This window comes from Ambystoma mexicanum, chromosome 11 (genome assembly GCF_040938575.1).
Source record: "Ambystoma mexicanum isolate Mex_15411 chromosome 11, UKY_AmexF1_1, whole genome shotgun sequence".
Lineage (NCBI taxonomy): Eukaryota > Metazoa > Chordata > Amphibia > Caudata > Ambystomatidae > Ambystoma > Ambystoma mexicanum.
The window spans coordinates 75,215,132-75,240,837 of record NC_090934.1 but is presented as its reverse complement, the minus strand read 5'-3'; the positions used below and the strand labels follow the sequence as shown (position 1 = coordinate 75,240,837).

Sequence of the window (25,706 nt, the reverse complement as noted above, 5' to 3'; positions counted from 1 at the left end):
TAACGCAAGGCCGCGAGAGGCATGTTGAAACAGAATGCAGTAACCCAGACAGAAATGCCCGGTCTCCTTCCTCGCATATCCTTGGAAGTAAGCAGCGAGGCATCCTAATCAGTCCACAGGTGCCAGCTAGTCTCAAAAACACAGTAGAAATGCTAGAAACGGACATTAAATGACTTGAATTATGCTCGTCTTTGCGGCCCCCCTTTCCTGAGCCCGGTAGAGTCCTGGAGAGCAAGTTGACCCCCAGTACACAAATAGAAACTAGGAGATAGCAAGGCCTGGAATGTGTTTCTCCCCTGCACGCAGCTTGCTTGCAGAGAACAGAAGCTCTGTGTTCTTTTAAACAAAGACTTGTGTCTGTAGGGTTGCGAAAATTGCAAACTGTTGCTAAATGAATGTTCGAAGGTGTCATATTTGTCACCATTGTCAATCATCGTGCCCAATTCAAAGGAAATGTATTAGGGGTGGTATTGGATGTGTCATTACTGATTACAAGATGCTTGATTTGTATATATGTAACTGTTGTATGATTCTCGCTCTCTTGCGTCCTCCAGGGTTTGGAAACACACGTCACGGGACGTGGGACCCATTTGGCCAACTGAGACTATTTGCTTTGTAATAAACCCTAGATTTTGGGAATACAACTTCGTGTCTGGCGTATCAGTTTGTGTGTGGTGATTGTGCCTTGTTTCTACACCCGAGGCTCCCTCAGGAGCCCCTTCAAAACGTGTAGGTATTTAACATGCCCTGGAAGGATGAAAGGCTGAATTTGCTTTGCATAGTTCCAAACCTGCAAGTTACACATACATGTCAGCAACCAGCGCTCAATCCACTGAGCTATTTTATGAACCAAAGAGAAATGATTTTATAATGTTAGGGGTTGCGGTGCTTACTTTGGGGCGTGGGGCACATTTCAGAGTTTGGTCCTGGGGCGTTAATGTCTTGAAACAGCCCCGTAAATGATGATGATGTGCATAGTACATGGAAGGCTGTGTTAAGGTGGAAGAAGAGAGACTACAAAAAAAACAAGCTGATCCTTTTTTCTTTTTTCATAAATTTTTATTAGGAGAATTTATAAACAGGTAATATAAATATATGGTAAACATATTTTAACATGTATGCTCTCCTTTTAACAGTTAACCGTGAGCTATAGGAAAGAGACAATAACACAACATGACTCATCCGGTCACGCATGCGTGGAATGTATTAAACTGAGATACACTTTAGAAGATGCAAAGGAAAGTTAGAAATGTCCAGCAAAGTGCTGCGTAGTCGCGCCCTGTTGAAGGCCTGGCGGTGGGTCCACGCCTCAGACAGAAAGACCACCCTTGATGTGTTTCCGGGAGGGGTTGGGAGAGCACTGAAACAGTTTGGAAACAGTGCCTGCCTCGTGCCTGTTTGCTGTGTGAAAACATGCGCATTTTAATAATGTGAGTCCCGGCGCGACCAGCGGGCGACGTTTAAACCAGTGTTTAGAGCTTTTAATATCCGCCCGTGGGCGTTTCGCTCTATGCGGCGTTATATAAATGTGCCAGCTCACTGTGCTTCGCGGGCTGAAAGCAGATTTTCTTAATGCGTTTAAATACGTTTTTATAAATGTGCAATTTTTCTAGTTGCTGTCGTTTTCTTTTTAGGGCATTTTAGAGTTCTAAATGAACGACAGTTCAAGGAAAACGGTTTCCAGTCACAGTGAAGAAAACCTATTCATTGCAGGCCGTGGTATTTGCACTGCTTTTTTCTGTAAATATCATATCACTCAGACTCACACACTCTGAGTCGCAAGTCCGTATCCTTCATGCTTGTCCTTCCATGGCTCATAGGCACAGCCTGAAATTCATGTTGCTAAACTCAAGCGGTCCTCCAGGGGGCAGCAGAGTACAGTACCCACAGAGATCTCGTGGGCGTTCCCTGCCTACGAGCACGCGCACTAAGGCCTAGGCAGGAGCATGCGCAGTTAGGCCGCGAGGCCTGTCAAAAGAGGGCACATGTAGTTTACCCCCGGGCTTTCACAGTTTGCTAGTCTTAGTATGGTGCAGAAGCGTGATAACCGGTAGGAAGGGGTCATCTGTTACCTCCCTCCCACAGAAGTCTGAGAGGAAGGTGTTCAGTTCATGGGACTATCTTCTCAGCCTGAAATGAGTTTCGTAGCAGTGCCATATTTGACCAGACCAGGGCCTGTGGAAAACCCCTCTGTGGGTACCTCATGAATCAAAAGTGTGGGTGCAGCAAGATGGCCGCCTCAAGGCACCTGAGAAAGGACTGAAACCCAAAGGCTACAGCAGAAGGTTTGGCAAAGGCATTTGGCATCGTGGGGAATGCCTTTTCATAGGGACACGGTGGGCAAAAAGGGGGCATTTAAGGCTTGGCATGGACGTCTTCACCCCCAGTGCCCTCTGTGGAGGTGGCACAATGACTGTGCGGAGTGTGTGTGCGTGTGTGAATTTCCCCAATACCTGCGTGTGCTGAGCTTAATGGATGTACATGCAAACCACCATTGTGCTGATGCCACCGAGGCCCTCCAACACAAGTGGTAGGTGGTGGCAGTGCCACACGTCAGTGAATTGAACTATGAGCAAAAACAAATGCAGGCGGTGGAATCCGGCTTCTGGTCGGCGGGCCTGCCACGGAGCCAATACTGGGGGCAAGTATTGCTGATGGTGCAAGGGGGTTACGCAGGGAGGAATTGCGCCACAGAAAGTGCAAAACTGTTTGGTGGAAAGGGATACGGGAGAGCATGCAATCTGGATCACAAGTCATTTTGTTGGGTGGGGTGAAAGGTCATGAAGAGGTCATGTTGAATATTGGAGGACGTAGGCTTCAGAACATGGAAGAATCGTACCAAGAAGGCCACAGGGGGACATTAGCGAAGAAATGCAAGTCACATGCTAAAAGGCTGATATGATATATTAGGTTATTTATAACATGCTTAATACACATAGGTTTCTAAGCGCAGACCCAGGGTTCAAACCTGTGTTGCTTCTTGTATTCTTGCTTCCAAGACGAGCACGTTGCCCCTGAGCTATACTCCCAAGACTGCAGGGCAGTGGCCCTCCAGACATGATATTATAGTGAAGGCAGTCCTGATCTGGAACATTTATGGCCATTTTCTCCCACAACCATCGCCACGTAATCCCAACAGCAATATTCTCACCAACTAATGCAAGAAGGGGGCAGGAGATTGCACCCGCACAGTCTCCTTGGACATGCCCATAGCTCGAGCTGCAAGCATGACCCTGGAGGTGGACAGCTGGCAGGATACAGAAGACCCACGAGGGGTTCTGGCCCTTACTCCAGTGGGGGACCTCTGGAGGTGCTCCTCCATTCTTGCACATGGCCTCACTTGGTCAGGCCACCATTGCCTCCAGTCTAATAATGTTGGCTCTTCTTGGAGAGCAGTATCCTTTAACTACAAGCTGATATTAAATACTTCCGGGGGCGTGCAAGCGGCATAGTACATTATGTAACAAACTGATGTATCTCTGAACATAGGGACGGAGCGAGATGGTAAGAGGCTTGTGAGTAGCTGAGGGCGCGTTGGGATAAATAACGCTTGTTATAGGGCAATGTGGAGTAGGGTACTGTGGTGTGAGGGAGATTGAGGCTGGCGTGATATCCGTATGAGGCTGTTGGGACCTCTTAGGGGTGTAGTCCAGGCTAGTTCCCTAATTGCAATAGATTTAGGACCCAGGCAAGTATTCTGTGTGCAAGACCCCCTACCTGTGAAATGTATTTGCGAGGTGCAGATATAGCATGCAATCAAGGAATGCAGGTATTCCCGGGGGTTCCCCGGCAAGGGTGATGGACCACAGTAGTACCTCCTTGGGTTACAGTCACGCCATGAACAATCATTGTTTTTTTTTTTATTCCCTGGCTGCAATTCTTGTAAACAATCCCACATCAGGGACACTTGGAGCGGATGCCTGACGTATGCGGCGATAGGTAACAGCTCAAGTAGATTCACTGCGGGGTTCTCAATATTCCATGATAGTGCCGCACTCAACTCTGGCGATGAGCTATAAGTCAATGTTCATTAGTCTTAAGCACCTCCCTCGATAGGGTGAGCACGGACAACTGGACCAAAACCTCCAACCTTTCTGATCAACGTCCCCTGAGATTGGTCTAATAGTGTTCACTTTTGGCCATTGACATCTACTTATGACCCATTAAATAACTCTTAAACCTTCCGGGAGCCACTCGCAAATGTTGAGATGTCTATGACTCTCTGAAGAAGCCCTTATCACCTCTGTGCGCGGTGGCCGCTTCTGCTCTTGTACGTTGAGTTCATTCCTCTGGCCACAAGAGTCAGCTTTCTGGTAGGAACCCAGATACTGCGTCCTTCGGCGCATGGCCGCCTCATTCATGATTGACGTACTGTCTTCTCCAAAGTTTTTAATTAGTCAACCAACTGTTGGTGAATTCTCCACAGCGCTGTGCCTAAAGTCCTTGACCAAAATGGTCTGTTCGAAGAACATGCCATGTTTATCAAAATATACTAGGACAATGTCATCGCTCGGCATGAGGATACAATGTAACCCGCCATGCTTGTCGAACTGCTGGCATACCACGTTCCCACTTATTTAACGCTCAACTTGTGGACCTCAATTTCAATTGTGGGCGGCTTGCAGTCCACCCCGTTGAAAATCGGCTGGCCCGACAACGAGGCCGAGTTCCTTGGCTCGCTTGTTAATCTTGACTCTTCTCCCAGACAGATATCGTCCTTCGTTCTCTTATTGCGGCCGCATTCCCTGCACCTCTTGACCACCAGGTAAGTCACTTCGCACAGGTTGAGCACGATGCATATGACGGAAATGATGATCATGAAGAGGGTGAATAGGTTTTTCTCGGTCGCTCGGGGTATGTAGCAGTCCACAGTATTGGGGCATGGGCTGAGAGTACATTTTACCAGCCGAGGAAGTGTGTAATTTTCGTAGATCATGTGAAAAACATAGAGGAAGATACTGTCTACTGAGGCTTTAAAGAGAAGACTGAGTAGATACGTCCACCAGAGCCCCCCACGCTTCTTGCTGGTGTCGGCGTAAAGCTTCCTGTAGTCTTTCCCCATCTTCTCGCGGAGCTTTCGCTCCTTGTCCTCCCTGTAGCTCACGTGCATGATCACCAGCAAAGAAGGGCACGTGACGAAGATGAGCTGCAAGGCCCAGAGCCGGACATGAGACACGGGGAAGTAGTGGTCGTAGCAAACATTCCGGCAACCGGGCTGGCGGGTGTCGCAGTCAAAGTCACGCTGGTCCTCTCCCCACACACGCCCCACCATTAGGAGGTAGACCAGGACACGGAAGATGAAGACCACGGACAGCCAGATGCGCCCAAACGACGTAGAGTACTTGTTGACCCCGCTCAGAAGAGCCTCGTACACCGTCCAGTTCATAGTAGCTGCGTTCTGTGGTCCTGAAAGAAAAAAAGAGAAATTGTATTGGCAAGGATCCGCCATCATTGTCAGAGGTGTAGCTTTTAGACCCTACATGATAAGAGCACAGGTTACACCAGAATAACCTTGTTACGGTGAAAGCATTAACTTAAGATAGAGTTCAGTGTTTTGAGGGCACAACTAAAATTTTAAAACAAAACTCTGCAGTTCAAGCCTAGTGCCTCAACAGACACCACCTGCTCCATGGATCAGGCAACCTCTTTCAACATGTTAATTTACTTGACAGCATCATCGCTTCTTAGCAGAGTTCCTTGTGTCCAGTCCACACCTCTGAACACCACACATTCTGTGTCGTCTACATCTCCCCTTGGCCACTAGGTTACCCACATTCCCAGCAACACCTCGATATACTGTGTCCTCCAAGGGGAACTCGCGACCCTAGACAGCACGTGCTAAGTGCACATACCCAAGGTGGACCACACGACCCCCGGTGAGCACACGGCCGTGCCCCGTCCATAGTCTACATTTCCCACTTCTCCTCCGTAGACACCCCGAGTATGAACTCCATAAGAGCCCCCTACTTGAACACAACATCATCCCAATGGCACTTTCGTTCTCAAGTCATACCGTCTCCCTAGGCAACCACATCCTTGACCACAAGATTGACTTTAGAGCAACCAATCAGATCTCATAGGTTATCCAAAATCCTAATATTCACCTGGCCACTTGTCATGATTTCTCCTACACCACACTGTGGGTATAAAGAAGACCATGCGCCATGTACTGGCACAATGGCCAGCAGGTGATATAATATGAATGAATAATTGTGACCGTTCTGTGCACAATGTAGAATGGCTAAAAAATGAAGAGTTTTGGCAAAGTGTGTCCTCTGGACATGAAACTACACCACGCCGCGCCCCCCTCCCCCACTTCCAAACAAATTCCAATGACGTGTACCTAGTGTACCCAATGGCACTCTCTATTCGGAACACTTACATATCTTAACTTGGCTGCACACTGGTGAGGAAAGGGCAGCTCTGTGTTAGCTGTAAATGGCAGCACGCCCTCTAATTAAGCATCACCTGTGGAAAGCCCCCACACATCTTCCACCCTTACTCTGCCTCTTGCCTCATGGCATTTAAATGTAGACGCATAACCACCCTTGCCCCATTTTAAAACTATTTTAATTCCATGATGTCATGGACAAAAAAAGTGTGTTTTATTTTCCTTTGTATTGGAACTTCACATTTACTTTGCATTGTGCAAAATCCCAAGGCAGTGTTTCTTTAAGCCTTCAACTTAAGTTGCAAAGCAAAGAGGGGCATTATTAGTCTTGCATTACTACACATCCCGTTACTTTTGACACTTGTGTCCAGGCGTGTTATAAATGCCTCCTCGAACCCAGCAAGTCTTCCTGTAACAGCGCCACGATGCCTAAGGGTTGCTGCGTGCTTTAAAGATGCAAATACATAAATAAATAAATAAATAAATACATAAATAAATATCATATCATTGGATACTGCCCCTCTCAATGGGGGAGTATAACGTTTCAATAATAGACTTTTTGCTTAATGTATTTCGAGAAGGATTGACATATTTGTCAAATTGGTTTATTTTACTTTTTGAACACATCAGAGGTAAGAAGAGGTGTGCTCAGTCAATGGTCCAAATTTCAGACTGGACTCAAATCCCAGCTTCTTCACATAATTAAATTGTGTGACCTTGGGCAAATCCCTTTCCTTTAATTCACCTTATTTAACAAATGTGTTCGTCTATAGAAGGTATCCAGTTTAAAGTCAAAACTTTTCGAAAATGCCTCACTCGCAGTTTAATAGACTTTCAATGTTAGGCCATTTATAATATTAGCAGGCAATTTTACGAACTTCACAAAGTTGTTGTTGATGACAGGCCCCTAGTTCCTTATCCACATTTTTCTAGCAATCTTACAACTTAAGAGTGTGTCGAAACTGCATCCCTTTGTCAATGTGCTTTGGACATTGTACCTGTGTGTTTCTATGTGATCTGTGAGGAAATAGTAATGCTGTTGATTTTGCAGAAGCCTGGAGGAGGAAGAAACATTGACTCATATTGTTACAGGATGCCTTGGGCTGAGGGACCTTTGCACAATATATTTTAGGCATCTGTTTTCAGACTTTGAAGCATCTGATCTTGCAGCCTGGTGGCCTTTGTTAATAGATGGTTCAAAACCTAATGATGTCATTGCTCTTGTTCAATTTCTTGAGAGATTGTCCTTTGAATCGGGCTCAGTGAGCTGATGTAATTTAAATAGACCTGAATCATATGTATTTTCTTACCTTTTTCCGTTTTTTGTTTTTATACTTTTCATTTGTCAAATGAGCTATAGTGCAAAAAAATTCTTAACAATTTTAATGCAATAAATAAATAAAATAAACGAATTCCAGTGTCCGCTCCTAACGCTTCGCTGCGGCTCCTTACACTGTCGCACCCCCACCAGTGCAGGCACCACATGCTGTCCAACAGTGGCAGACCCTTACATCATCTGTCCGCACCTCAGTGCCAGCATCACACACTGTTCACTTCTGGCAGATTCTCACACTCTCGGGGGCTGAAGCCCACCACTGTTTCTGCGTGTTAATCACAGGTACTCAACTCACTGAGCTACCGTATGCCAAAGATCCTTGGAGGTCTAATGCAACCAAGGCACAAAAGAGACTTTGGTCCGAAAACACTTTATTCTAAAATGTCCTGCACAAAATGGTACCGCTTCTGCGTACCCTCTTTTTTCACCCCTCCCATTTTCGCCCCCTTTTCACCTGACTTGCAACTTTCCTTCAGCTAGCAGGCCCCCTCCCCCAACGTTTTCAGCAAAATGACTCCTCTGCTTTTTCCCCTTAGACAAGCCGGTCAGATAATCTGGGTACACCGCAGGTTGGGAAAGAATGGAGTTGTGCAATTTAGCACTGCACGGGCTGCGAGTTCACTGCGCTATGTCTGTCTCCTTTTGCACCTCGCAGGCGAGCTCTGCTGAGTACAGACACCGCCGCTTGGGAATTCTGAGTGAAACGGTCGTCAGAGGCAGTCAAGATTCCTAAAAGCAGCCTTTGTGTGGGCTCAGCTATCAGCCAGACTTCCCTTAAAGGTCGTGATATTTTGGTGTAATGAGGAGATGTGTGAGTGCTGAAGTTATCAGTCCCCTCTCGTGACCCCTTAGAGCAAGTGGATGCACTTTTGTTTCCTGGCCAATCACGGGCAGCTAGTGATCTGTGGCGGCCAGGAGATCTGGGGGTGAGGGGAAGGGGGTCGCTGATTCAACAGGCGGTGCATGCACCGTTCTACTCGGTGTCATGTCATTCTTCCACAGTCATGTGGTTCAGCATAAGAAGGAACATCGGTATATGCATAATGTACGTGTGTGTCTGTTCATTCAAAGAAGAGCAGGCGTGCATCTCGTACGTTTACATGTGTGCTGTTCCTCTCTAGTGTTAGTTACCAGTTTGAACACTAGTGAGTGTTTGTGTGCTGTGTATGTGTGGGTAGTTTTGAGTGTGTGTGTGTGTGTGTGTGTGTGTGTGTGTGTGTGTGTCTGTGTGTGTTGTGTTGATAGGTGGTGGGTGGGTGGTCTGTGTGGTTTGTGTTCATCTGTGTGTGCACTTAAGTGTGTTTATGTGGGTGGTGTGGGGGTAGATGAGTGGTATGTGTGTTCATGTGTATGCTTGTGTGTGTGCATCAATGAATGTTTTTATCAGTGTTCAATTTGTGTGCATGTGTGTATGTTTCTGGCTTGTGTGTTTGGGTGATGTAGTGTGTCTGTCTGTGTGTACATACATGAGTGCGTGTGTTGGATGGGCGGTGGGTGCGTATGTGTGCATATGTGTGTGTAGTGTATGTTTGAGTGGGTCGTGTAGTGTGTGAGTGCGTGCATGTGTTTCTGTGTGAGTTCGTGGGATCGGGTGGCTGGCTGGGTGGGTGGATGGGTAGTGTGTGGATATGCTTGTGCATATGTGTTTGGGGGGTGAGTGCCTGTGTGTGGTGTGTCAGTGTTTAGGCGTGTAGTGTGGTGTGTACATGTGCATGGTGTGTTTCTGAGTGCATGTGCCTGCGTGTGTTGTGTTTGTCCATGCGTACATGCAGAGTGTGTGTGTGCATGTATGTGCGTGCACAGTGTGTGGGGTACAAAGAAGGATGCAAATGCTGTGCGTGCCTATGCACGTAACAGCAGTGCTGGCAAATGCCTACCCACATATCAAAACTGTTGGTTTTGCAATTGTTTTTTTTTATTTTTTACAGGACTTCGGTGAAGAACATGCACACTCCTTATATTTCAAGTGGTTGAAGGCAAACCCAGGGGTGGAATGGTCTTTAGGGAACTCCGGCGTTCTCCCGGTATGCCTCTGCACCCTGTGCCTGTTTTGTGTGGTATTTCTAAATGTTCGCATAGGAAAATATATACTAGCAAAAGGTACCCATACTTATCACGGGTTCTGTAGACAGACATGATAACACTCTCATCAATTGTTGATAACCGAGGAGCCGACGTGGAGGGGAGTGGAGGGGAGAACGGGCAGCATCTTTGGACCTTCTGTTCGCTCTCCCCACCTGTCACCTCACCCTGGTGCCGTGCAGTATGTTGCAGTGCATTGCGGTGCGGGTATCTCAGAAACGGTGTATACTAGGGGGTGAGTGTGGGTGTAGTGGATAGGTGAGCAGGGCACCATATCCCTGAGTTTGGCAGCAAGAGTAGTAGTCGGTAGAGTAGTACTAGTGATAGAGGGGCAGCAGAGAGATAACTGTCACACCTAGAGCAATGATAGTGTGCAGAAGGTAATGTAGAAGTGGTGAGAGTGATGATTGTAGTGATCATAATAGTGGTGTGGAGAGCAGGTAGGGTGGAACTAGCGTAAAGAGGATTTTGTAGTGGCAGAGTGGTAGGGTGGAGAAGGTATTAGTAGTAGCACTAGGAGGGGGGTGAAAGAGAGTGGCAGGGGAAGGAGGGTGGAGGCAGGTGGAGGAGAGAGAGTCATCGGCTCTTCCTCACCGCTGCTGATCTGCTCTGCTTGGCACCGGGCTCCTGGTTACCCTCTTTTTTCAGGCCCAGGTCCCTTCCCACCCAGTCACACACCCATTGCCTCCAGTCAACCCTACACTTCGGTCTGTATCTGTTACCCTACAGTGCCCCTACTTGCACTTATCAGACACCCCTTGTCTCCACATTTACCTTGCATTTGCCATCTCGCTGGCAGCACTACCAGTTTGTGTTGTTTTATCCCTTGCTCAGCACTTTCCACTTCTCCCCACCCCCACACTTTCCCCTTTCCCTCTCCCCTGCACTTACGTGTTCCTAATGTCAATGGCCCTAGTAAAATTGTTGTTTTTGTTCTCCCTTATTCCCATCCCTTAATAAAATATCATATCATATCATATTGGAAACATGGAGGAGAAACACTTGCGAGGAGAGCAGGCGGGTGGAGTTGGACAGAGGAGAAAGTTAGGGGGAAAAGGAGGGTAGCGAGGGGATGGCACACATATCCCACCCACTAGCACTAACCATCTCTAGTGTAGGGTTAGGGATAAGATCTCTGTGGGAGTTAGCGAGCCTGCAACCAGGTAAGTCATCTGTTTTTTAGACCGGCCTGTGGCAGTAGGGGTTACTGAACAATAGCACTAACCTGGAGTTAGGGATCCCTGGCCTAGCGTGGAAATCCCACAGGAGGTGAGCGAGAGAGGAACGGCCCTAGCACGACTTCCCCACACCCTTTTTCTGTCCGGTTCCCTTTTTTAACTGCTTATTCTAACCATTACTCCAAGAACCGTCCATACCTCAGGGATTTTAAAACTTCCTCAAGGCTTGTGGATTATTTAGATCACCTGTCAGAGATCCCAAAAACAAGCCCTCTTTCCCTTTCCATGGTGGTGACGTCGCAGGCGGCAGTGCCGTAAGAAGGAGGGAGCGAAAGCATGCTATTTTCTTGGGCTGGAGAAAGGAGCAGGAGGAGGGAGGTGAGATGGAGGCACATTTGGTGGCCATCCAAGTTCACAACATGCGCGTGCGTAATTCATTATTTATTTAATTTCTTGTTACGCGCCACATGACCATGGGCCTCAGGGCGCACATATAACTAAAGAAAACAAGACAAAAAACAGACAAAAGCAAAGGACCCGGGTCACCAGCTATGTTGTCTGTAACCTGAGCTTCCTCATTGGCTTATACCTCCGCCATGGGTGCTAACGTGTCGGCCAATCACAAAGGACACATTCACGCACTGTTACCTGATATTTGCTTGGTATTCTCGTTGATGTCCTACTAGGCCATGTGCTCATCCTCCTTAGCAGTACCTTGTCCGCCCATACAGCCCTATCTCCCACTCCCCACTGATCTATCCCTCTCACCCCCTTTCCTTTCCCTCATGGCAACTCACGCTCCTTGCACCCATTGGTCTGCATGCTGCTTTCTGGTCTGGAACATACAATAACCTCCCTCATCTGCCAGACTCCCTGCCTGGGTCTATAGCACGCTGCAGCTAATATCTCATTCTTTTATTTGACTTCCAAAGGCCGAGCAGTGCACGCAGCTTTCTGCCTTCATTAAAAAAACATAGGGTGACCTAAATAGGTATATTACAGAATGTGGCGCACACATAGATGGCGCTTTAAAAGAAAGCTATACTCGTTTTGGATACAAGCAAAGGGTGAACTTTTCAAGAGGTTTCCCTCAAGTAAAAAAAAAATACATATGAAGACATCAAAAACTGCACATGAAGTCATAAAATCAAACAAAAAGCCTGGATGACTCCCAAGCCGCTGCGGCAAAAAAGTCCAGAAGGCTTAATTAGGAACAGGAATTGTAGCTCATCAGAGCTTGGAAGTCTCTACCTAAGGGAGGGTTCCCCAAGAAGCGCCCCCCACCCCCTTGAAGGCAGAGCGAGGCGGGCTTGGAGAAGCAGGATCTGCTCACATTATGACCCGGGGCATCCGGGGGCGGAGACGCGGGGGTGCCCTCGTTAGTCGTGATGAATAAGATGTTTAGCAGCTAATCTGGAGCAGCAGCCCAAATCATCTCCATATGCATAATGCAAGGCACTGCCACTCACTGGCATTCACATTTATTTTTATTTTATTGTTCATTTATAACGTGCTTGATACCAGCGAGGGGTTTCTAAGCACGGGATAGGGATTCAAACCTGCGTTGCACTGCATTGTCTTGTCTTCCAAGAGAAATGTATTGCCCCTGAGCTATCCTTCCTCCCCAAACACAGTTTGTTTTGATACATTTTGGGGGTTGAAGGTAAAAGGTTGCGGTGGGAACCTGGGCATTTGTCAGGTCCATTGTTGTTGCAAATCAGAAAGTAAACAGGGTTCATGCAACATATGGAGGGTTGGCCAAATGGTTCTATCTACATAGAAGTCATGCAGTACTGGCCTTCAATACAGAGGTGCCAACTTTTAAATTGGTGTCGATGAGGCAGGAACAGCTTAGGGGGCAAACTTTGACCCAGGTGATGTCAAGGGAAGCGACATTGCAGGAAGTGACGTTATTGGCGTGTGCCTGTCAGTGAGGCACTAGCCAGGTCTTCTTTTTTTAATGACAGTCTGAGTCCCATAAACATGAAAATAAATGTTGGATTGAAAGTTGTAAATTAATCATAACCACTGACATTGCCTCAGGCAACTGTAGTTACCACACATTGATGGCAGGACCAGGACTGATGTCAAACTGGCTGGTCCATTTCTGCAATTAGGGTACACAGGCCAACGCATGATAGCATGAAATGGCCTCCAGGGCAATGCCAGTTATCATGATTAATTCAAAACGTTACAACCATCATGTTTTGCAGTGCAAAAAAGGCCTCCCAAGTGGAAGCAGCCGTGCTATAGGAAATCTCTTCCGTTTCAATGCGGCAGGTGTTCTAGAGTGCGCTGGGCTATTTCTACCCACATTCTGACATATAACTGTGCCTTTACTAGTGCTCAGCAAGCATCACATCTCTGGTGCTGCATATACAACACAAAGGCTGAAACATGTTAAGTGTTACCAGTGCGCTGACACATGATTGTGAAAAAGTTACAATAAATGCAGTTGACCCCTTGAAAAGAGAACCCATAAAAGCAATACAATAATCATCATTGGAATGTGTATTTAGCTATTTTTTAAAGCTAGCTCTTTTTTTGTATGTATTATAACTTGTTTACACTAAGCAACGTATCCGTGCACTAGTAAGAAGCACTATTTGGCAGGTGTTTTTCTATACAAAGCCTAGCTACGTTCCACTCTATTTCCCCCCTAGACTCCCCTCCAGAATTATATTTTTCATATGTCAACCTTTTTCCTCTGTCCTCAAGTGGGTAACCCAGAGGATTGATGATTTGAATATAGTTGGTGAGGTAACTCAGGTAGTTGATGCGCTTGCTGCAGCGCACTGTGTGTAATCTCAGGGTCACACGTTTGTATCTTGGATGGGCCTGTAAATCATTTCATCCTTCAGAGGCTGATTTAATGAGTGACACTGAGTAAACGCACGCCCTCCTGTCTGGGAGGGGACAGCCACGCGGCAAAAAACAGGCTCTAGTCGGTGAAAACTTCACCTCCCCCCCCACCCTTTGCCTGACGGGAGTTTCTTCTCCTTCAACAACCCCACTCACAAATTGTGCAGCAGGTGAAGACCCTATGGCTAATGCCCCCAGTTGGTAAGATTACCCCCACCCACCGCAAGCAAAACATTGTAGTAATTCATTTACCATGGCTCACATGTGATGGTGATAACAAGGGGGGTCCTGGGAGACTCTCTGCCAGACATGAGTCCTGGTTACAAGAGCCTTACCCAGAGTCTTTAGCTCACTATCTTTCACAGAGAAGAAATATCCCAAACATATCAGTCTTTGTCCTTTGGCTCCCAGGACCCCCCTTGTTATCTGCATATTTAAAGTAACTTTGGGTCTCACCCTAAGTTACTAGGGGAATCCAGACGTGGACCCCTTGCTCACTATTCTTAGAGAGGCACAGCTACACCCTACTGATGAGGTTCAACCAGACCGAAACACGTGTCTGGGTTTGCTGTTGGTACTCTTGTTCAGAGGAGAATTGCCTAGCATTTCGGTGCTGGACTGCCCCAGGGCAGGACAAAGACTGATATGTTTGGGATATTTCTTCTCTGTGAAAGATAGTGAGCTAAAGACTCTGGGTAAGGCTCTTGTAACCAGGACTTATGTCTGGCAGAGAGTCTCCCAGGACCCCCCTTGTTATCTGCATATTTAAAGTAACTTTGGGTCTCACCCTAAGTTACTAGGGGAATCCAGACGTGGACCCCTTGCTCACTATTCTTAGAGAGGCACAGATCCACCCTACTGATGAGGTTCAACCAGACCGAAACACGTGTCTGGGGTTGCAGTTGGTACTCTTGTTCAGAGGAGAATTGCCTAGCATTTCGGTGCTGGACTGCCCCAGGGCAGGACAAAGACTGATATGTTTGGGATATTTCTTCTCTGTGAAAGATAGTGAGCTAAAGACTCTGGGTAATGCTCTTGTAACCAGGACTTATGTCTGGCAGAGAGTCTCCCAGGACCCCCTTGTTATCTGCATATTTAAAGTAACTTTGGGTCTCACCCTAAGTTACTAGGGGAATCCAGACGTGGACCCCTTGCTCACTATTCTTAGAGAGGCACAGCTACACCCTACTGATGAGGTTCAACCAGGCCGAAACACGTGTCTGGGGTTGCTGTTGGTACTCTTGTTCAGAGGAGAATTGCCTAGCATTTCGGTGCTGGACTGCCCCAGGGCAGGACAAAGACTGTTATGTTTGGGATATTTCTTCTCTGTGAAAGATAGTGAGCTAAAGACTCTGGGTAAGGCTCTTGTAACCAGGACTTATGTCTGGCAGAGAGTCTCCCAGGACCCCCCTTGTTATCCTCACATGTGATGGTGCCATGTGCAATGACAAAGGAAAGAGGCAATTTAGGAAGTGATGTGCACCCCATTAATGGTGCATGGTATTATGTGTACATGGATTAAACACGGGAGTCCATTAAAAAATGCATGCGTGGGGCTTCTTTTGCAGTTCATCCTTCACAGAATCATTTCTAGTTAAACCAAATGTGGGTGGCCAAAGAAAATAAGATTCTTTTATGCAGAGTGATTTGCCTAGGATCACACGGGTTGTTCAAAGAGGGGAGCCAAGATTTTCTGTTTGCAGTTCGCAAATGCATGTGCTTCACACTGTATCTTTTCCAGCGGCACCTTTAGTTTTTCTGGGTACGGTATGGACGTTTGGCAACTTCTGGCTTTTTGGATCCCATCATTCCATATTCTCGTACAGTATTTGTAGTTTTATTTTGCCAGTATAAAAAACAGGACCACAAGTACCAGAATGCAAGCTGAAAAGACCATAAAAGTCAGGGTACGCAGAGCCTCACATGGGCCAAACCATGATGCCTTTAACATGCTGTGTGGCAAACCCGTCTGCTCTGGACCAGTATTTCAAACAACAAAGGCACGTATTGCTATGCATAATGTGAACACAAATACTCCACCAAAATAAACTAAACAGGCAGTGACTTACACCAGCTGTTGGTTTTCATTGCTAGTACATGATTTACTTTCTAACTTAATCTATTTTTTCCCCCAAAAGTGTAATTGAATGCACTAGTGCTTTGCACACATCAGATTCACTGAACACATAATCCATGCTTTTGTAATCTCACAGTAAACCCCCCCACCACCCCCAAAATGTCTCTAAATCCCTGAAAACATCCACGCAGGGCAAACGTTGCAATGCTGTGAATGCTCCACGTGCTCCATGTTACGCGGAATACCTCCTCCATGTTTTCCATGCAACTCTTTGAATCAACAGGCTTCATATAGAAGTCAAGACAACAGCACCACGGAATTACCCAAAATGACTGAATGGGTGATTTGGCTGAATTTCGGCCGTTCTAAAATTCCGAACGGCCAAAAATTCGACCAGATCACGCATTCGTTGCTGGGGGCTATGGGGGTGTCCCCAGCACCCTTGCTCACTATATTATGAGATGGGGTTGTGGGGGTGTCCCCCGCAGCTGTCCCGAACAGAAAAAACAAAAGGAAAGGACCCTGCGGCTCCGATTCCCGATCGCAGAAGTGAAAGGGAACAGGCGTTGAAGGGACCAGCGAGTGGGAAGCAAGGTAAGTAGAGAAGTAGGGGGAGGGGATGTGGGGATGTTGGAGGTGTGGGTAGGGGTGTGTTGGGTGTGTGGGTAGGGGTGTGGCCCAAGTCAGAAATGTTCAGCGGAGAAAAGACCAAAGGTTATTTTGAAAAAAAATCTTTGGTCTTTTCTCCCTCAAACATTTCTACCTCTGGCTCTCAACCCCGATCCCAAGATCACATCCAAAAAACCTTTTGAGAAGTATCTATTCCTTGAGAGTATTTGGAATACTGAGTAATAAGCACACAACACATGGCTCTTTAGAAGGTATTGTATACATCTGTCGGCTCGCAGTACCACAGGATGACAGCAGGTGGGCATCTCACAACTCTGTGATGTTAATGGCCCTCCATCACACAGCTGATAGCTCTGCCTGTGCCATAGGGAACCAAGCTGCACCTCACTGAGGAGTCCCAACAAGGCCAAATCAGGCCTGGGGTTGCTTGCTTTTTTGTGCAGAGGGGACCTGGCCAGCAGTGCGTGCTGGGCGGCTCCCATAGGTGGCAGTACCTGACTGATTTGCATATGGCTGGACCCCTTTTGCAATGGCGCAGACTGGCTAAAATACAGTGGTGTGGAAGGTTGCCCAGGGCAATGCCAGTGGTTCAGATTAATGTGAGACCTTCCACCCCACACTCTTTGGGTTTTATAAGCAAAGTCAATGATCCGTTAAGAAGCTTTCTGGCCATACGCTCCTTTGGCTATAGGTTGCTGTCTTTGGTCATAGTCGGCAGCACTGCTTCAAGAGATGCTAAAGCTCACTTGCCCCGCATGTCGATGCGCCTGCTGCAGAGATACTGATTTAGCAGGAAGATCAAGGGATTGCATCCGGTTGCACAGAATGTGTATTCTTCTGTGGCATGACTGAGCTGTTGGACAGAAGCAGGATGAAGTCCGGCTTGGCATGTGTGTTGCATAGGTGATCTGCGACATCCCTTATAGCAGACACTGTTTATTCTAGGGTGTCTAAGCACCTTCCAGAGATAGAGCTGGTCCTCTTTGCTCAACCATTAGAAAAAAGAAAGGCGGGTCCAGCAGGATTTGAACCTGTGTCCACGCTGATCTCTGCAGCGCGTGCCTTAACTCAAGAATCTGTGTGACCATCTTAAAACATGGCTGTCCCACGTAGTTGTCTATTTTAAGACTTTATACTAATATCAATATCCTTATATAGCACTGTATTGCCCATTCCTACTGCTTCTAAGCATTGTAACACAAGGGATGATTATGTATGGAGGAAAATCGCTTCACAATAACCAAGTGAGAACTGGAAAAAAAGGAGCTTGTGAACACAACATGCATCCAATTCTGCATGTTTGCAGTGCATCAAAACAGAAGATGTTAGGATTTTTTGTTGTTGTTGACATTTGTGATCAAAATCGATAAGTCCAACTGTATTTACAACATCATACAATCTCTCATTTGATTGTGCCACTGCCCATTCCTGCTAACCTATTGTTGTGGCAGAATATCTCTACGTCATCGTAGACAGACACTATGCCCATTCTGTGTAGCCATGTACAGTCATCCTTACACGTTGCACAGCACGCGTGTTGCCACCCAGGCCTGGCAGGCCTGGCAGATGTCTGCCTACAGCCAACCAACACCACGTCACACATCAGTGTGGTACTTCTCAATTCTGTATCGTGACCTTATTTGGTATACAGTTTGCTGCTATGCTTTTTTCCAAAGAAGTTATAGGCTAGCTGAACCCTATATTACAAAAGTATACAAGAGACACCGCAAGGCTTACTGGCGCCCCAACTCCAGCTTGTGCAAGAATCTGTTGCTGGTATGCAAACCTGGCTTGGTCGCGCCCACCTGGAGTAGGGCCAGCGTGCTTCCATATTGGTGCTCTGTCTATATAAGCTGGTCTTCCTGTGGCCATCATCAGAGATACTTCTGGCAGCTCTGTCTGACTCCAAATCTCAGATGCGGTTTGTGAACCTGTTTCTCTTGTGCATAATAAGACCTTGTTTATCCAGCAGCCTGGCCTGCAGAGTAGTATTGCCCTCTTGTCCCTTATACCATAACTTCATTCTTCCTCACCACCTCACTATATTTTCCATGGTGCATAATGAGGGGCTGCAGGGGATTGTGGGTGACTTTCTTGGTCACCCACTGTAACTGAAAAATCGAATTCACAAAGAGAACACCACCACAGCATAGCTTTATCAGTCACATTCCTCAACACCGAAATGTGGTGAAAACATACCCCAGAGGTGACCTTTCGGGGACCATGTCAATGCTCACTGTGGGCTTATCCACCCACTTATATCCAGAGATTTTCTGCTCAAGTACCAGGTGGGAGGACTTGGACTGAGACATCTGCAGGTTACCAGAGCCTTTTTTCAAAATCACCCAGTGCCACGTCGGACAACACCCTCATGTTTCAGCTAAAGGAACCACCAGGAAATTTTTCCAGAGCTTGAAAGCCCAGGCCAGAAATGACAGTAGTAATGCTATGTCCTCTCAGAACTTCGATAACGGAAATCATGTTATCAGCAGTGGAACCCTCACCCTGTCACCCAGAGCATGCCCTTAAAACAATCTCTTTTTGTAGAATTAACATGGATGTGGGAGGTTATGGTTCTATGTCAGCCTGTGCGCTTTTATGTACAAGTTTTTCACAAATGTCTTTCTCAAATAATTTCCAATGGACACTAATTAGTGAATAAACGTATTGGTTTAATTAATTTGTTTCATCTTATTCATTCACAGCTTTTGCAAGGGCCTTTCCTCGGAATTCACGCAAACGTGCCATTTTTTACGTGCCAAATCACTCCGTATCAAGCTGTGCATGCGACAACACACTGAAAACCAAGCTCCTGCACAGAAGGCCGAATTACTGTCCCCCAGAGACCTGAGCAGCCTCCCACGAGCCATCTGCTGCTGCCTGCCGCCACAGTGCCCTGCCATTTGGTGCCTGCACATCTGCCATCTGCAGGGGTCCAGTTGGTGGAGTTTCACATGCGATTGGCCTGGTGAGAGCGGGGTATGTGTATTCCGGGGGTGCGCGTGCAGTTTCACATGCGATAGGCCTGGCGCGAGCGGGGTACATGTATTCTGAGGGGTGCGCGGGGAGTTTTACACATGATTTCGCTGGCGCAAGCGGGGTACGTGTGTTCCGATGGGTGCACGGGGAGTTTTACATGCTATTACACTGGCGCAAGCCGGGTACGCATATTCTGAGGGGTGCGCAGGGAGTTTTACACGCGCTTTCGTGGTTGGGGGGCTGTATGCTGGTCCACTGGCCTTTGCACCATGTACTGTATTTGTGTGATGTTTTTGGCGAACGGGGCAGGGTTGGGGGCATGACTGGCACTGTTGCAGGGTCGCTGCGCCACTCTGCGCCACGGCTGCTTATGGATGTATAAATCCATGAATATGCTGTGCGCTGAAATGGGTTTTGGTGCACGCGGCTGGCGCAGACTGCTGCACGCGCTCTCTGCGCGCCAGCCGCGTGCACCACTTGTGCGCTAAATTCTATGAATTACCCTCACAATGTTGCCAGTTCACGGTTTTCTGGCAGCATTTCTACCCATAAATGATACAATCTCACCAGCCCACTGTATATCACAGCAGTGTCTTCCTTTGCAGATGTCATATTCAGAAGGATTCAAACGATTCTCAAGGGATTCCAATGCACGAGGTCCATGTGCTGGGAAGCAGGTGATCTATGTCCTCCCAAGCCACGCTCTGCAGTAACAGGGAGGGGGAGGGGATTTGCAGATGAAGGACCAGCCAAGTAAAGGCTTGGTCTGGCCCCTAAAGCCAAAGTAAGCTCAGGCGAGCCTCTGCCTGCCTGCCAATATCAGCATGTCACCTATTCAAGGACACAGGTGCAGACCCTCCCCAAGAGCCTGCCTAGGAGAAGGGAAGACAAGACTATAAAAGCCTAGAGTTTGGCTGGGTGGAGGTCTGAAGAGTAGATCTATGCCAATACAGAGCAAGATAAAAGTCATCCAAGCTATAATCAGGCCCACCTTGACCTACGCGTCTCCAGTCTAGAGTGGCTGCCATGAGTGACATCGCAGCATTCTACAAATGGTCCAAAACAAGGCACTACGAATTGCAGCGGGTGCTCCCCCCTGGGCAAGGACAGCAGATCTCCATTGGAACCTGGGCATGGAAATGCTAGACAAACATCTCCTAAAACTGAACAAAAAATTCTAGGAAGATTTGAATCAGAAAGAAAAACCCCTGATCATGAATCTGGCTGGTATCACCACACACCCATTTGACCGGTACCCACGGCCAACTGCTGTATTGAACTGCGTAGCGATGTAATGCAGACCCAAGATGACTTCCTAAACATGACTTAAAACTTCCACCAGCTACATTGGAGTAATAAGGTAAAGGCCTTGGTATCCCAAAAACAAAACAAAAAACACACTGCCAGAATATCTCTGGCAGAAAGAAAGAAGTGAGGGTGGTTGTCTGGAAAGAGAAGGTCAGAGCTCGGAGAAGGAGTTGGTGAGAGGAGTTTGGAGCATGTGTGTCGTGCAAAGAGAGTTCAGGGGAGAACGTGGGGGTGGATAAAAACCCAGTAGTCTAGAGGAGAGACCCAGGCTGCTGTGTGAGGTCAAACCAAAAGGTTCCTGACCTGTATAAAGATCTGGGAGAGATGAGAGTAAGGAGGAGAGTTGTTATGGGTAGGAGGGGGTTGGTAGCAGAAAGATGGGCGTGGTATCCGTGGAAGGAGGTTGGGGAACAGAGGGAGGGTGAGTATCAATTAAGGGGGGTGTTTGCAAAGATGTGGAGGAGGTGTTTGTAGACTTTAATGAGGAGGGTCGTGAGTCTGACTCTAAGTCAGAGGCAGGTGACGATCTAGAGGAGACATCTGTAGAGATTAAGGAGGTTGGTGAGATTGAGGACGATCTTGGTATACTTAAGGGGGAGACTGGTGAGAAAACATAGGAGGTTGGTCACACTAAGGCGATACATGGCAAAATGAAGACGATAACTAGGGTATATCGGGGTGATAGTGTTGGAGTAGAATATTGTAAGGTGTTAAGAGGTGAGTGTCAAGAGGTGGTAAGAGGAGAACATTCAAAGATGGCTGGAAGTGAATGTCAGAAGGTGGTAGGAAGTGAATTTCCAGAAGTGGTAAGAGAAGAACATTCAAAGGTGACAGGAAGTGAATGTTACAAGGTGGTAGGAGGTGAATGTCAAGCGGTTGTAAGAGGAGAACATTCAAAGGTGACAGGAAGTGAATGTCATAAGGTGGTAGGAGGCGAATGTCATAAGGTGGTAGGAGGTGAATGTCAGAAGGTGGTAGGATGAAACCCTCAGTATATGGTAGGAGAGCAGCATTGTGACAGTGCTACAGCCAGGTGGAGAATTGAGAAGTACTAGTGAGAGAATTTTGGAAATGAGGTTGCAACAAAAGGGGTGGATGGAATTCATGTCAAAACATCACTGGGAGGTGGTAGGAGAAACTAAGCAGTTGGAAGAATATTAGGAGGAAGCGAGGTGGAGAAAGAACAGAGGAGAGTGAAGGCCATCTAGAGAAGAGTGATGGTAACCAGAACAGGTGTCAGCACAGTTGTTTTATTAGACCTGTCAGCCACGTTCGACACAGTAGACCATCCCACCCTGATCTCCAGGCTGTGCTCTGCAAAGTTCTTGACAGGTTTGTATCCTTCCTTGCTGATAGCTCTCAATCGCTTTTCCTTCCACCCTTTCGCTGGAGCCCAGTCCTGCTTTCCTGTGGTGTCCCACATGGATCTACTCTCTCCCCTATCTTGTTTAATCTTTACATTAGGCACCTTTTGCCCCTCATCCTGCACCATGGCTTCCGTTATTATTCTTATGCTGACGACACACAAATCCTGGTTTGGCTTGACTTTAATCAAGCTGAGACAGTCACTCGGTTTAGATGTTGTCTTCAGGAGGTCGGGGAATGGATGACATTCAATTGGTTGAAACTTAACAACAGTAAGACTGGGATGCTAGTGGTTGGTACCACCACCTCTCTCCTTTACTGGCCAAATGAATGTTGGCCCACTGCACTTGGTCCCCTTCTGGTACGTGTGCGATCTGTGAAAAATGTGGGGGTGACTATCTCATCTCTTACCATGGATGGTCATGGCATACTTAGCAACGTTCTTCCCTTTGTGCCTGAAAATGCCAGGCTCCGGTGGTATTTGCGCTTGTCATGAGTGGCTTAGACTACTGCAACTTGCTGTATTTAACTCAGCCACGTTATTTGATTAACAGTCTTCAACTGCTGCAGAACGCTGCTGCTAGAGCTGCCTTACGGCCCTCTTTTGGCACCCACATGATCCTCTACTGCAGCAGCTCCATTGGCTATTGGTAGAAAAGCAGATCTTGTTTAAATCTCTGTGTATTGTACACCGGGCATTCAACGGTGTGGGACCTGAATACATTCAGGACAAATTCTTGCACTACACTCCCACTCGTTGTCTCCGCTCATAATCCGCATTTCTCGCTGTGGTACCTCGCTTGAGATTGATGCGCACTGGCGGTCGTGCCTATTCAGTTGCCGCCGCTAACGCTTGAACCGCTCTCCCCTTGCTACTGCCAAAGACCGCGGATCACCTCGCTTTTTTGTCGCCTACTAAAGACATCTGTATTCTAAGTCTTGTCTGTTAGGTTTTTGTTCTCTCCTCTAGCGCCTTGGTGCCTTCGAGCGTTTGTGCACTCTACAAGTATACATAACATAACATAACATAACAGGAAGGTCCTGGTGGGATGGTTTACCCTATGGAGGCATTAGAAGTGGCTGGAGGACTCTGCATCTGACGGGGAGTTTGCCTCAGGCTCAGAGAGGAGAAGGAGGGCAGTGAGACCGAGACCGTAGGAGGAAGAGATAGACAGGCCCAAGAGATTTAGGCCAGAGAGAGACCAAAGCACCCTCTTCCATGGCTCTGACATCCACCAGGAGAAAAAATCCCAAAGAAGGGGAAATATTGGAGGAAGCACAAGATGTGTTTTTGCCAGAAAAACTCCATCTCTAGTTCTCACTCCTCCCCAATCATGAATGGACCCGGAATCCCGATGGCAAAACCTCCTGCTGACTGTTTGCAGGGCGTGGGGAATCCTAGAACCTGAGGATGAGACTAAAGTAGAGAAGAGTTTGGTGACACTACTGCTAGCCCTTAATGTTGAGGTTTAGGTCCCATGGGAACCCTATACTAGGGGCGACCGGTAGACCTGGTTCCACGCTTATCATCAACCTTTGTTGAGGGCTTTATTTTTCCCCAAGAAACCCTTTCCTCGCTTCATTTAGAAAAACCCCAGATCCTGGAGGGGACACCCATCCTAGTTGTTTTAGTTAAAGAAGGCCCATTTTGTTTGTCGTTTTGGACATCCTGTGCAAAAGTTAAAGGTGGTAGGATCTTTAAATTGCAAATCATTTGGTCTGGCTTATCTGTTGATCCTGTCACCCTAAATGACTCGCCCACCCACTGATTCTCCAGGTGTGGCTAGGGACATACCTGAGTTGGAATATTCCATAATGCAACATTTCTGCTTCAATAAAGGTAATAGTGATTTGTAATGTACATTATAAGAGTCTGTGGTTCATTTCATGGGAAGCAATGCATTGTGGGTGCCTATTCTACATCCTATTCGTGTTGCTTACTAGGAAAATAGGAATAGATGTACTATCCAGGCTAAAGGAAGAGGGTTGTAAAAACATGTCCTTCCTTACCAAATCTTGAGGTAATGCTAGAGGCAGCAGGACTTCCAAATGTGCTTCAATACTCATGAAGACATGGGATAGGTTATTATAAAAGGAGCACTCTGCTAGGGGAAAGGACAGAGAGGCAGAGTCAAAGATCATGCAAGGTATGAGGTCTACAGTGCGCGTGAGGGATCAAAATATAGGGTTTCCTGGTAGCTCCATTTCCAATACCTTCACTGCCTCCTGAGGACTCTGTATTCTCTGGCTGTGCCAGTGAACGGAGCAGAACTCATGTGATGGTTACTTTTAACAGTTGATCTCTGTTGTATGGCCGGAGCCAAATTTCAGGCGTCTGCTTGGGTGCCATCTTGAAAATAATATATGTATACCGAGCGGCTGTGCTCAATGGTGGCCATTGTGGTGGGATCCCATGTTGCTTTGGACCATTGCTTGACCACTTTCCAAGCGCTTCACGTCATCAATTCGCCAGGGCACCATATTGGATATAGTCTAGGCAGAGTGATAATGCTGGAAGGCGGCCATCTTGCTGTTATCAGAAATGGGTCCTAAACGATAATTACGGTGAAGTTGCTGCCATTTTGTCCAATTTTATGTGATTGCCCGTGTCTTCCAATGTAGTATATTAATGAACAGTTAATCTATGTGGAACAATAATCTAAATGTTCGGGGTTCAGAGCTTTCATTCACCCACAATATTTGGCATCACTGACCTACACCTAGTACATACATGAAAAAGTCGTGATGAAGTTAGTGAGTAACTAGTCTCTGCAACAATGAACATTTCGCTTTAGTTGGTAATTCACATCCTAAGAACACGTGCCAGAATATAAGAAAATAATTACTTTACATATATTATAATCGTAGCATGCACCAGTCTTTAACATCGTTAAGTCCAACTTACATACGTGTCAAGTATTTTTTTTTTAATGAATTCTATTGATTTATCAACAAGTCTGACTTGATACATGTTAGCTCCACAGTACAGGTCAATATTATGTCGATATAATAACTATTAGGCAATTATGAGACGAACAAAAAAGCAGAAACCTGTCTTATAAGACCCTCCCTCCCCACCCCCACTCATCATATCCCAATAGACAGATTGACAAAAACGAGCAGCTATTCACACAGCTCAAACTGTTGTTCATATATTACATTGCTTAGAATGCAATGCAGGTATACTACACAGGAATGAAGGTTAGCAAACGACTTGGGGCGGCTTCATTAGTTCTGCCCATCATTAACTGTGATGGGTCTAGTCAGTCGGTCTTACAGAATCCCAGCATGCTGTGTAGAATTTCAAAAAAGGCAGCCATATTATGTCTGTGTTCTTATGAGATTCCAAAACTATGGCTGTAAGGCTCTCCATTTCATAAATGGCATGTGCCTTGGTCAGCCATTCTCTTTTTGTGGGGCGGGCGGCTGACTTCCATTTGATAGTTAAGCAAACTCTTGCCGCCAGTAACAGGTTGCGTGGCATATGCGATAGTGACT

General features: G+C 46.9%; 1 protein-coding gene across 1 annotated transcript in view; it reads right to left on the bottom strand.

The window, feature by feature from the left end:
- Positions 1-1,037: 1,037 nt before the first annotated feature.
- LOC138503073 (gap junction beta-5 protein-like) overlaps positions 1,038-25,706 on the bottom strand; it is a 64,301-nt gene continuing 39,632 nt past the window's right edge. Inside the window, exon 2 of the mRNA XM_069622558.1 lies at positions 1,038-5,406. Coding sequence (XP_069478659.1) covers positions 4,574-5,386 — 813 coding nt within the window. The 5' untranslated portion in view covers positions 5,387-5,406 and the 3' untranslated portion in view covers positions 1,038-4,573. The remainder of the gene's footprint in view (positions 5,407-25,706) is intronic.